The sequence below is a fragment of the Prunus persica genome, chromosome G5, assembly GCF_000346465.2.
Source record: "Prunus persica cultivar Lovell chromosome G5, Prunus_persica_NCBIv2, whole genome shotgun sequence".
NCBI classification, from domain to species: Eukaryota; Viridiplantae; Streptophyta; class Magnoliopsida; order Rosales; family Rosaceae; genus Prunus; species Prunus persica.
This window is the reverse complement of record NC_034013.1, coordinates 14,908,459-14,922,321: the sequence shown is the minus strand read 5'-3', so window position 1 is coordinate 14,922,321 and position 13,863 is coordinate 14,908,459. Positions and strand designations below refer to the sequence as shown.

Genomic DNA, 13,863 nt, shown 5'->3' with positions numbered 1-13,863 from the left:
GGAAGACTTGACAGAGTTTCTTGCACCAATAGTTCTCTTGAGCTTTCTTTCTTTTAAATTTGTAGCCAACTAGTTATTGAGCCATTTTGATTTCTCAATTTGTGCAGGTCTTTGTCTCAATTGTAAGTTGTAATTAGTCACTAGATAGAATAATTTGTTTCTTAATTTACTATTTCAGTTGAGGCAGTGCAATTTGCGTAAGAAATGGTTCTATTTGAACCCTCAACTTTGCTCCGTTCGTCGTCCTTTTCTTAAACAACTTTCTATTCAAATCTAACCGACAAAATTGTAATGAAGAAAAAACCTTGTAACTCTTTTTGGTCAAATATATTGTAACTCTTTGTACAACAAAATTCTCATCTCTATATGTGAGAAGTGAAGAAGTGATCAGCAAAATCGAGTTCAATTTAACGAGAGTGATTACGAGTAAATCTTTTGCCATAACCACTCTTTTAAGTCTTAAAAATGGATTATAATCATCGAAATAATAATTAGAATGACTTGGTATTTTGATCAAACTAGTATGCATCTTTACAAAAAGAAGAAGAGTAATTACTCACTATAATCATAAAATTTATATTTCACTAGATCCAATCTCAAAGTCCACATCGCTAGCTGTAAGTTCACGCGCACAAACTTCTTCCTTAAACTCACCTTGACCAGCAGCTTCTACTTGACTCTCCCTGGTATTGTCTTGAAAATTTTCTCCTTCTTTAGTACTTATCGAATCATCAATGAATTGACGTTCTTGAGATTCCTTCTTCTTCGAACAAATATTGATCATGTTAAATTTATCCCCATAATGGCACATGGATGATGCTCTATGGCTTCGAAACGACGATCCATGTTGGTTAGAGTTTCCAGTATTAGAGCAAGCCGATCAGGGTCCATCTCTGGCCGGTCATTCTTACCAGTCTTCGTTGGAGCCATACACACGTGCAGAAAAAAAGACTCGAAATTTTCAAAACCCTAAAATTTTCAAGCCCTAGGAAAACAAACCGATAACCTGGTCTGATGCCAAATTTAATGCAGGATATGGGTAAATTTAGTGTTTAGGTAATTTAGTGAAAGCGAAAATAAAACAAATTTCAACTCCAAGAATTTTGGTTTCACACCAGAACTCCTCGACCAAACTAATATTGGGTTAAATGATATATTAAAGTGGGGGAAGATGGAGAAGATGAAAGTGAAATAGCTGTGAACATGATTAGCCACGAGTCGTGCAGTGACTACATTGACTAATTAGACACAGTATCGAACATGTGAGTGAGGAATGAAAATACAGATTAAAAATCACATGGAAAGTAGTAGAGAACAAAAGTGGAGTGTAGGTGGTCTGGTAGCTCCGGCACGAGTCATAGCTGCAGGGACACTGTTAACATTAACTGAGAAAAGCTCACCTTTCTCAGTAACGACAAGAAACTGACCTCTAAGATAAATTACATCCGCTAATGTCGTCCTTGTATCTATGTGAGTCCAAGTGTTATTCACTGCCTTAAAAAATGGGCTACTGGGGTTCCTACTGAATAAAGTTCATGGTAGAGTATCAGCGCTTCAAAATAATTAGGAAACAAGCAAGGGTCCGCAGACAATACAACCTTGGCAATGAACAAATCATGCACATAATTCAGTTCCAGGCGTTCTTGTCTCCATTTTGGGGCTTCTTTGTATGGTGGAAGGCGAACGGAACGCCCAGTAAAAGGGTTAAAGAGGGTTAGGACCAAATAGTTATCATCCAAATAAACCAACCAACCATGGGAAGAACCACAGAAATAGCACCTCCTCTTGTTGTAATGATAATTAGGGCAATCCTGCAAGTCAAAGCTGTAATCCTTGCCTTGTGTGACACCGTACAACTTACAAGGCACTGCTTCCACCGCTGTTTTTTTATGTCAGTAACAATCACCATAGGAAGCTGTTTGTGACATGATGATTTGAGGCGCAGAGGCTTCTGAACCAAAGCTACAGATTGCCAATACTTGCAAACTGCGCCCAACCGGATAAAGTCGGAGGTTGATATCAACTTTTCTAGTATCAAATCTAGAATGTCGCCAATTATTGGTTGAGCTTTGGACTTGCTTAGAGCAACTCCACCCATTTGCCCTTAGCCATGGCAAGGGGGGAGCTAGGGCAGCCACTATTCACGTGAATAGTGGTTGCCCTTGCAAATAGTATTTTGAGTTTCCACCCATTGCCATGGCTAAGGGCAATTACTATTCATTTTTTTGTTTTTTCACAACTTTTTTTTACTTAAATAATTAATTTGGATAATATTTTCGGATAAGATTTTTGGGTTCCTACGTGTCAATACTATTCATATCGGATAAGATTTTATTTTATTAGTTGTATTGGTTGGTATTCATTAAAAAAAAAATGAGGATTTGGTGTTAAAAGTGAAGAGTATTGGTTGGTATTTATAGACACGGGCGGACCCATAATTTTTTTAGCGGAGGTGCAATATTGGCTAAGTATGAAAAATGGTTTTTCGGAATAATTATTTTCTCAAGATAATTTTTGGCGGCTTTTATTCCTTACACATCAAATAAGAAAACTTGATTTTATGGGATTTTAATATGAAGTATATATTGACTTAATGAGCCATCATTTTTAGCCTAAATCGTATTTTGCACTAAAACCGATTTTTCATATTTTGATTTGGTGGGAATTTGATTTTCTAGTATTTTTATTTGAATCCAAATGGGGGGTACTTCCTTATTTACATTGTAAACTTAAGTAAATGGAGTAATATAAAAATAAATTAAAGTAAAAGGACAAAGACATTTACTTAAATGTTGAAAATGGAAATAAGGTATAGAGGAAAATGTTGAATAAAGAGTGAATAATAGTAGAAGTATAATGAAATGTATGAGGATTGGTGTTGAAAGTGAAGGGTATTGATAGGTATTTATAGAAAAAAAATATCAGAATTTTTTAGAATTTTTTAAAAAAATTTACGATTTTTTTTCATATTTTTATTGCCCAAAAAAGCCTCAGCCGTTGGATTAATTTGGAGAAGCAGATCGGAAGGCTGGGGAGGCGACACGTGGCAGCGCACTTTGGACCTAGCGCACTGACGTCAGCGTGACGCGAGGCTGACGTCAGCAACACGCGAGTTGGACCTCGGGCTGGTCTCGCCTTCGGGCTGGCCCGAGTTGGTGGGTCCCACACCACCCCCGGGCCTGGGCTGTACGCTGGAGCGACTTTTTTTTTTTTTCCTGCCCTCGCCTCGGGCTGGGCTCCCTCGCTGGAGCTGCTCTTAGCCAATTATTGGGTCATGTATATACAAAACTACATGTATACATATATATATACACACACAATTGTTATCACCCATCTCCCAGATTTTCCATTAACAGCAATGCCTATATGAAAATACAAATAGAAAAAACAATAGCTCCAAAAAAAAAAGAGTCAAAAAATGTTTCTGTTATGGGAGTAAAACCAATTAGAAAATGACTGGTGTCTAGTTTTGAGTTTGGAGTTTTCCTCTCTAAATAGGCTCTATGTGAGTAATTGTATAATATATCGATACTAAAATGGGCTTATTGCTAAAAACCTAAAAACGAAGGGCTTTTCATATCTTAAGCAAACTTAGGAGCCATGGAACCAAAATATCTCATTAATTCTATGTGATATTCGAACAGGTATTGTACAACCATAAAACAGATAATATTTACTTCCCCCCGCCCCCCGCCATTTAATGTAACAACAACTAACAGAAATATGACCTTTGAGGCAGGTCACTTACACCACATCTGTGTCATGTTTTGTTTTCTAAGGTCCGTTTGATAATTATTTTTATTTTTATTTTTATTTTTTGTGCTAGAGTATAGAAGAAAAAGAGGGAGAATGGAAGTGAGAATGAGATTAGAGATAAGATTGAGAGGGAATGATGAGAAGGAGGAATAATAAAAGTGAAAACAAAAATTAAAAACAAAAATCTATTTGAAATTGTTTTCACTTTTTAAGTTTTTGTTTTCACTTTTGTTACTCATCCCTCCTATCCTCCCCTCTCATCTCTCTCTCTCAATCTCATCCTCACTCTCTATTCTCGCTCTCATTTTCCTTTATACTCTAGCACAAAAAATGAAATGGTTATCAAACGGACCCTAAATTTGTGGATATGACTAAAAATAAACCTGTAATCCGAAAAGCTGGGCCATTTAAACAACTCCAAGTTTTCAATCTAATCCTCATAAATACACCAACTAGTAACTTGTGGTTCGTATCCTCTTGCTCTTCTTTTTCCGTACCAGTAAAGACCGGCCTATGATAATTGGCATCTTGTGTATTATCTTCAACATCATTATGTATGCCTCACCCTTGACAGTCATGAGTTATTTGCATGAATTATTTATTAGATGTCTTAAACAAGTTTGGGTGGCAGAAAATGGTCATCAAGACAGAGTGTCGAGTACATGCCATTTGCCCTGTCACTTGCTAACTTCTGCAATGGAATTGTCTGGCTCATATATGCACTCCTTAAATTTGATCCATACATTCTGGTAATTCTCTAAACATTTTTGTTATTGTTTTGAGTACACATTTATTTATTTATTTATTTTTCAAAAGAAGAGTGAATGACCTTTTTCTTTGAACGATTTTGGTAGGTTTCCAACGGTGGGTTCAATTTCTGGTTGGTGCAGCTCATCCATCCTATATGCCACCTACCACAAGACAACCAACTGAAATGAAGATGATGAAAAACCAAAATAAAGAGTTTCTTGCTTCAATTCTTGGGTTTAACCAATTTTTGAGATTTATTCTGTTTTGCAACCCAACTCAATTGGGGCATTGTATATTTGCCTGAATTTTCATATGCAACGTTGGTCATAAGAAAGATTCATTTGTTTTACTTCTCTTTTCTTTTCTTTTGGGTCAGAGCATCCGACTGTTTAAATATCATAAAAATAAAAATAAAAATAAAAACCTTACCAAAGAAAATAACCAAAAATTGGTATATCACAGAAAGACCATGTCACATCAGACGAATGGGCACACACCAAATGAATAAATATAAACATAAGGTCAACTTAATCATAACAATAATACTAGTATATAATGGATCTTACAAGGAACTGGTGGTGCAAGCCACACACTGACCAGCAAGTCAAATAAATACACATTCATTTAAAGGAAGAAAAGAAAAAAGGAACAATAATTAATAAAAGCTTTACATCCTCAAACAAAATGAGAAATAGCATTGCTCATCAAATGTATACCCCAACCACCTTCTGTTCATCTTCTTTTGATATCTCAAATTCTTTTTGTCTGTTGCTATCATAAGTACAAATTGGACTCTTTGATCTTAAAAACAATCATCCCAGTTGTTCTTTTAATGAATAAATCTTCAAGGCCCTCTCATCTTGCGAAAGCAAAAACAACCCTGAGACTGATCTTGAGGGATCATACCTCCACCTTTCGACGTGTCGATAGCCTCCAACATTGAGACTACCTCATCCATCTCCGGCCGCTTGTCTGGGTTAGCATCCCAGCATCGCTTCATTACATTTGCTAGGGAACTTGGACAACATCTTGGTATCTCTGGTCTCAAATTCTGTGATTGCAAGCACAGGAAAAGAATTAGTTTCATGGAACTTTTAATAAAAACTTTAGGAAGCAATACAAAAGGATAACATGGGCCAACGGTGGAGATAGGAGAATAGTTTACCTGGCGAACCACAGCTGAAGTCACTTCCGAGAAGCTAAGGTCAGGATATGGCATGTCACAGCAATATATCTCCCATAGACAGATGCCAAAGCTGTACACATCACATTTCCTATTATATGGGTTGCCATTGAGAACCTGTAACCCACCCAATTTGGCAAGTCATTATACATCGAATAAGCAATTCTTTATATCAGCAAAACTGTCCTCTTTTCATCAAGGTAATAAGGTTTGGAAGTGCCAATAATGTCTTTTTCATGCAATTAGAGAAGTCATATTCAAAAATACAAACACATGTGATTACCATCCCCCAGATTTCCATTAACAACATTGCCTATAAAGATACATAAAGAAAACTCCAGTAGATACAGGAAAAGTTTCTGGTATGCTAGTGAAGTCCTAGCCAGAATATCTTAAGCAAATAGATTAGACCAAATACCTCAGGAGCCATGTAACCAAGTGTGCCAGTCTCCCCAGTCATGTCATTAGGATTTGAAGCTTCAACTCGAGCAACCCCAAAATCTGCAATCTTGACTACACGTGTCTTATCCAGCAGCATGTTCTCTGTCTTTACATCTCTGTGAACAATCTTCTGTGAGTGTAGGTAGCTCAACCTGCAAAATATAGTACAAGTACAGTCTAAATACGTGGCTGGAACAAAACACAAGCTGGAGGTTGTTCTATATCTGCCGAATTACAACGCTCTGAAGAAAGAAAAGGAGATTACAAATATCAAAAGAAATACTGGAAAGGGATACCCTCTAGCAAGATCTAGTGCCAGCTGGACAACGACCTTAAAAGCCAACTTCTTTCTCCTATTCTTAATGAGGTACGATTTCAGAGCACCCCCAGGAAGATATTCCACGACGACACAACAGATATTACTCGGCATGCCAATTTGACCATTTTCAGTCTGTATTTGTAGTTCGGATGAACCCATTGTCGCCCCTATAAACTGGACATTAATAGACCACAAATTTTTAGTGAGAAACAATTTAGAAGCAAAACTACCATAAAGTGATTGCAAGGTGTAAGAATTTAATGAATTGAAGAAGCATTTAAGCACACAGAATTGTTGTATGTATGACGTCCCGACAAAAGAAAAGGTAATATATATTTCCTACTGTACAAATCATTTTAAAACTCACAGTTTAACTTCTTTGCAATATATCTGAAACTACTCGATAAATTCTGAAATTTCAGGATACAATAACTCTTGCCTTTACCTCACTAAGGTGGTGAGGGATGCAACTTAGCATATCAAAGAAAATGAAGACAACTTTCTCGGCTATAAGTACAACCTTAAGCTGTGATACATCATGGAGAATATTGATGTGTTGACTGGAGAGCAATTGTATTACTAGAGAAACTTAGAACTCTGTTGACACGCTATAGATGAAGCCAGAAAAACCAACGCCCAGTGCCGTGAGGTAGTGAATGTCCTTAACATTGCATATTCTAGAAGCTTTCTTAAAACAATGAAATTTGGGCCCCAATATTCTTAACCGCAAAAGTTAGAAAACCCAACCAAAACCAAATGAGACTTGCAAAAATCTTAACAAAGAGAATAAATTGCAAAGACAGAAAGTTACCTTAGTAACATTAGGATGATCTAGTTTATGCCAGACAGCAACTTCTTGAGTAAAAGCTGCCCTTAGAGAAGAAATCTCAGCTTCTGTCCGGTGACCCTCTTCACCCCAGTCAAGTAATTTAACTGATGTTAAGAAAGGAGCCGTTAGTAGAATTGTAAAATTCGCAACCCGATTTTGTATCATCATAAACCAATAAATAAAAAAGGAAGACCAAATACAAAGAACCTAAAAGGTCATAATTTGATTGGATTAGATAATGATGAGGATAGTGACTACAATAACATAATGGCAACTAAGGATCTTAGTTTTGCTTAATATGGATATGTATTTATGAGCAGTGTTCCTATTCAGCTGTTGAATATATTTCAACTAACAGGTGGAGGGATCACATGAAAGTTCAGAAATACAACAACATTATCCAAGTTGTTGCTCTCAACAGGAAATTCAACACAAACCCGTGTAAGAGTCACGGAAACCATAAGAGCACGTTACAGTGGACAATCGGCAACCCTTCATTACAGTCCATTGGATATGCGTTTGGAATTTTGCTACAAATATATATATTACACCTAAATGTATATATAAATAAAGCAGCAAACTTTTAATGACTTGCAAGAACAACCACAGAGTTCACCTAATCCAATATTGTACTGACCAAAATAAAGTAAAGCACTGTAAAACAACACCAATTCAACCTTGCTTTTGCACATCAACTACATTTCACCACTGGAAACCAAATCTCCAATTATCTCCAAACTTTAAATTAAATTAAAGCAAAAAAACCAAATGGGTATTGATAATTAATAAAAACAACCATAACATACAGCAGAAAACAATTAATAACAAAAGATTAAATTTCTAAAAATGGGTATCGAAATCGAAAGAGAAAGATGGGATTTTTGAGAAGAAAATCACGAAAGTGAGAAACTTGAAAGGACCCCAAAAGAAAGAAGAAGAAGAGGGTAAAATGACAGGAGTGTGAAGGGGGGATACCGGCGACATCCTGACCGTCGTACATGCCACGGTGGACGGTGCCGAAGGTGCCACGTGCAATGACGGATTTGATGATGAGCTTGGCGGGGTCGATCTCCCAGTCCTGCCTGTGGCGCTTGGGAATGGAGAGGGTCATGGCAGAAGTGGAGGTGGTGGAATTGGAGGTGGAGAGGTTGATGCTGTTGCTGTTGGTTTCTGGGTCTCTCATGATCTTGCTCTTCTCCAAAGTCAAGACCCTGTTGAGGTGCCTCTCCAGCTGCTCATCCAAGCTCTTCAGATCAATCTGATCTGCCCTCACAAACCCATCACTGCTCTCCTTCATCTTTCCAAATTTCGACTCTCAAAAACTCAAAATTGAATCAGAGAGGGCCAGCCAGAGTATAGTCGTTTTTATGGCTTTGGTGTTTCGTTTATTTGGACTGGTGGTTTGCCTGTGACGTTTTATTTGTGTAATTGGGGCCTGGGGGAGTTGTCTTCTTCTCTTTTGTGTTTGTTGTATGACTGAGAGAGTTTTGACTGAGACTCAATGATGGATGAGAGGCTAACAGAGAGAGAGAGAGAGAGAGAGAGGAAAAGGGTAAAAGGAGTAAGCTATGAATGAAATGAAGGCATATGAAGAGGGGCAGGGGCAGGGCAGGCATGTGACATGTGAGCACATGGTGTTGCCTACAATCAACGTGTGCTTCTGAGTCTTCTGACCCACTTTGGTCTCCTTCCCCTTCCCCTTCCCCTTCCCCTCCCGCTCTCTTTTTATTTACCCCCTTCTCTTTATTTATTTTCATTTTTACTTCTTATATATATATATATATATATTCAGAATCCAGTTTTACTTCTTATATAAAAGTCATATATGGAAAAATACTTCTTCACTTTTGACCTTTCTAGGCTATTTTATTTTATTTTAATACTGATTTGTTCGATGTAACAACTTAAAAATAATATTATCTTATATCGACTAAAAATGAGCACATGTTTTTTTTTTTTTTTGAAAAATAAATTAGTTAATTGAAAAAGAAAACAAAAAAGTTAGGTGCAAAGAATGGAAATGTTTATACATAATTTGGACCGTGGAGCAAAATTATTGAGTACGTTGTTCAACTTTTAATTTTATGGTTTATTAGTCTAAACTATAAGTGGGAGATGATTTCTCACACACACACACATTACCATAGTGTTGTGGGTGTTCGAACCTGAGACCACTATATGCAAATCAATATTCTTTTTTATTAAATTATATCTCATTATAAATATATATATATATATGTTATAATACACGGCGTTATTTTCCCCTTTTTCTGTTAGCTGAATTATACTTTTTCTTTTCTTTTTGAAAAATGCTAGAAATAACTTATTAGTAATTACAATACGAAACTAGTGGAGCAAGTAATTAATATTCCCAAGACGTGTGAAACTGTCGTGTGATTAATTATTAAAAAAAAGGGGACAATTTTGACGTTTGGGCTTTGATTACTCAACGCAGCACATCACCCCGGAAGAATTAGAAAAAATGAAAATGACTTTCTTTCTATAATCTAATCTTTCGATTGGAGACTCAAACCAAACCAATCTTTTTTCAGTCTTTCAGTCTTGAGATTGATTTTTCATCTCCAATTATGCGCCGTTTACTTCTTGTCTTGGAACTTTCACTTTGGAAGGTCACAACTCAGAAAATCAGAATCCAAAAAACGTATAGAAGTTGAAATCTACTTTTAGCTCAAGTCATATTCATGAACTTCGTTGAAACTGGACCACCACTACCGATTGGTCTACCTAGCAACTGCTCCAAACAAGAACCAAATTCGTACTTGCCAACGTCGTATGATTTAAGTGGGCTGGGCCTCATCATGTACATGATTTTAGGTCCAGCTCAGCTCGTAAGGTCGACACACTTGGGCTGGACATCGGCGTCGCCTAATTGATTGCCTCACATCACAGTTCAGCCCATTAGCTTGTTCGATCGTATACAAATGCATATTTAGTGTCTATTATTTAGAAAAATCATGTAGATAATTATAATCTTAGAATCACCTAACATCTGTTGATTAACATGATAATACCAAGTTTGCATTCTTAGGTGTGATTCAACAGATTACTGCTCTGAAAAAGTAGATACAAGGCCAAGAGATATACATATAGCCCAAAAATATCTTGCATGCAGCTCTCTCATTTAAAAGAGAGACGAGGACATAATATTGAATGATAAGAATATGATCATCTCCAGGGGGACGATATAATCTGTACATACAAAATATATTGTTCTTGGTTTTGTGCTTTCACATGCCATCCCCATTCTCCACCGACCACCGATTTGCAGCCAAAGACTGAACCATCCTAGCTACTTCTAATTGACACCCTCTAACTCTAAGGATAAGGAAGGGCCTCTCCACACCCACTTCATTTAATCTAGCAGCATCACATTCATGGTCTGTTTACTAATCAAGAATTGGAATTCTCATCATGAATTGAATTCTACCTATGAAGGATTCATGTGTTTACTACACATCAAGGAATTGAAAAGTAAATGGGGCTCACACAAAATTAGGAATTGAATTCATGATTTTGGAGAAATTCAATTCTTGGGTGGGATGTGGTATTCTAATTCCTGGATAATTAACATATTAGGAATTCATCTTTTTTACCCATTATATCCTCACACAATTTTCAAATATGCCATATACTTTAACCCAACAATAAGGACATTTTAGTAATTAGTACCACTCCTACCCCAATTCCATATGGTTTAGTAAACAACCTAAATAGAAATCCGAAATCTAACTCCCCTCAATTTATATGGTTTAGTAAACAACTTTATCAAGAAGCCGAAATCTAATTCTCCTCAATCCAACTCCTCCTCAATTCAATTCCTCCTAATCCAATTACGGATTAATAAACATGCCATCATTAAAGTGCTTGATAGGAATTATGATGGAGACTTCATCATAGTCATTCACATTTGCCTCTACATACCACCACTCGAGTCATTACATCCGACACTAAAAACAAGTATGTGAGAGTCGCCACGAATATTGAATTAGCTCACAAGATCCTATGTTAGTGTCGAGCACAGTGTTCAGCTGCAGCATATAAAAGGAAACTCGCATAATAGTGTGAACTACACCAAAAAACAAAAAAAAAACCTTTATTTGCCTAGGTAGCAGCACATGCAACTGAATTATAAGTACCTGAGTTAAAATTAGGCTAAAAGTTACTTTTGGTCCCTGTAGTTTGGTAATTTAACCACTTTTGACCATGTAGTTTCTGATTTGTAGCAATTCAAGGACAAGTTAGTATTCCTGTCAATTTTTTTGACGGTGCAAGGAGCAATTTCGTCAACCCAAAATCCTTGAGCATAAAAGCTCGTATGAAACTCCCCTAATTTCATATTAGGGCTCGAAATTGGTCATTTGGGTTTAGGGTTCTTCAAAAATTGAGATTAGTAGTTGAATTTCGAACCCTAATATGAAATAGGGAGAATTTTAAACAAGCTTTTACGCTCAAGGATTTTTGGTTGACGAAATTGTCCCTTGCATCGTTAAAGAAATTGACAAAAATACTAACATATCCTTAAATTGCTACAAATACGAAACTACAATGGCAAAATTGACAGAATTGAAACTACAGAGTCAAAAGTGATTGAAGTGTCAAACTATAGGGACTAAAAGTGATTTTGGCCTTAAAATTATAGGTATAATATATCCTGATATGTAAAGTATATATGTTGGGAAGAAGGCATTGAATTGATTCCTTATATGTGAGATGGCAACGGATAAGAGGCAACAATGTTGTTTTCCAAGTAGTAAAGTCAAATTGTATTGCAACAATGTCGTCTCCAAGTAGCAGAGTCTCCCAAAATATATTGACTTCATTATTTTGGTGCCTTTGTAGTAAGTGAACTGCCCTTTCGTGGAAGTAACCTGTATCCCCCAACTAATAAATTTGAATTCGGCCAAATGGTATATCCCACTGAAAAAGGATATTGATTTACAAACTTGTGGTTTCATTTCATGTTCAAATTTTTATGGCACTTTGACATTATTATTTGTATAATAAATAAATTTGAATTAAAAACAAAAAACAAAAAACAAAACAAAACCTTGCAGCCCCAAAGGTTAAATTTGATTCCTAAAAAAAAAAATTAACACAAGATAAAGGCCAATTTAATCGTATCGAAATTGGGTTAAAAGCTTGTAACCAAAAAATTGGGTTAAAAGCCCAATTCATTAACATGAGGCCTAGAAGAGATATTCCACACCGACTTGCCATGCATTTAGGTCCCTTCAAATATTATGCCTAAAGGAGGGGAGCATCAAGCATAAAAAAGTATATATATTGATTGCAATTTGATTTCAATGGTAATATTCTTTGAGTACTGCTAAACGAACTCTAAAATTAACTGAGAACATCCCATTACCAAGTTATTTATTGAATTACTAATTTATCCTAATATAAAATGACCAAAAAGAATATATTGAATTGTGAAACAAATGCAATTTTAATAAGTACACTCTACTTACTATATTCAACCATAATAAAAAATCCTACTTCCAAGAAACTTAGAATAAACTTCAACAATTTATTTCATCGTTATTTAGTAAATACAATTTATATCTTATATATGCCGACGAAAGCACTAATCATGCAAATTTGTTACAAAATCAATTATGTTCCATGTACCACCTAATTTGTAGACAAAGATGGTTTGTGCACAATTTTTCATGTCAAGATATGAACACATGCTTATAAATTATGGTTTTTAGACACCCAAAGGAAAAATCTTCCCAAGTTTCATAGCACCCCATAAATACAAATCCTTAAAGGAAGGCAATTATTGTTGGAAGTCATTATTTCAGTTTCCAGTATATGTTCTTAGCATCAACTACAAAAAATTGACCCACAATTTGCACGAATTTTTCCTTAAGAATTTTGAAACATACCTAAATCATAATTCAACTATCCCATATAATTGATCACACTCAACGGAATCATTTGGAATGGAAAGTGGTAAATTAAAGCTGAAATTTCATGCAACATTGACACACAGATTCCAAATTTATGAGGCAAACAATCCAAAATTCAACAACAACAAAAAAACTAAAATTAAGAAGGGAAAATGAATTTATAAGCAGGATAATTATGACTAGGTTTGGTGTTGTGTGATAGTGTATTAGGTGTACCATGGGTATTTTTGGTAGTTAAATAAGGTGTACTTAGTTAATTTTACATTTTGATTTAAATATTAGATCATATGATGTACTCAGTTAATTTTAGGGTTCGTTTAGTATCACTCTATTCTTTTAGTAAATAAAGTGAAGTTAGCGTTTTATGTTGTCATATTATGAACCTGAATTATACTTTTTAACGAGCATCTAGAGTTTAGGGTTTAGAGACCTGAAAATGAGGTCATGTGAGGACCAAATTCATCTCAACCCTAAAGCATCTACTCACTTAAGGACCTGAAAATGAGGTCATGTGAGGACCAAATTCATCTCAACCACATGATTATATTAAATTAGATCCCCTAAAACCTTTTACAACTTAAAATACCCAACTTAGTATCTTTTCGCTCTACATATTAGTATCTCCTCAATTTCCTTCCGTTTATTTCTAACA

At 35.8% G+C, this 13,863-nt stretch overlaps 1 protein-coding gene across 1 annotated transcript; it reads right to left on the bottom strand.

The window, feature by feature from the left end:
• On the bottom strand, window positions 4,984-8,910 carry LOC18775766 (serine/threonine-protein kinase STY8). Its single transcript, XM_007210451.2, has 6 exons — window positions 8,254-8,910; window positions 7,261-7,382; window positions 6,427-6,623; window positions 6,108-6,282; window positions 5,672-5,806; window positions 4,984-5,557 (listed from the first exon to the last, which is right to left on the bottom strand). The coding sequence occupies exons 1-6, from the start codon at window positions 8,573-8,575 to the stop codon at window positions 5,351-5,353; spliced, it is 1,158 nt and encodes a 385-aa protein (XP_007210513.1). The 5' UTR covers window positions 8,576-8,910; the 3' UTR covers window positions 4,984-5,350.

What these genes read in the sequence shown, in the direction of transcription:
- LOC18775766 (XM_007210451.2), bottom strand. Translation starts at nt 8,575, where the DNA reads ATGAAGGAGAGCAGTGATGGGTTTGTGAGGGCAGATCAGATTGATCTG. An exon ending in ATCATCCTAATGTTACTAAG is followed by an intron (nt 6,624 to 7,260) that starts GTAACTTTCTGT and finishes ATTAATGTCCAG; the next exon opens with TTTATAGGGGCGACAATGGG. An exon ending in TTGGTTACATGGCTCCTGAG is followed by an intron (nt 5,807 to 6,107) that starts GTATTTGGTCTA and finishes GGTGGGTTACAG; the next exon opens with GTTCTCAATGGCAACCCATA.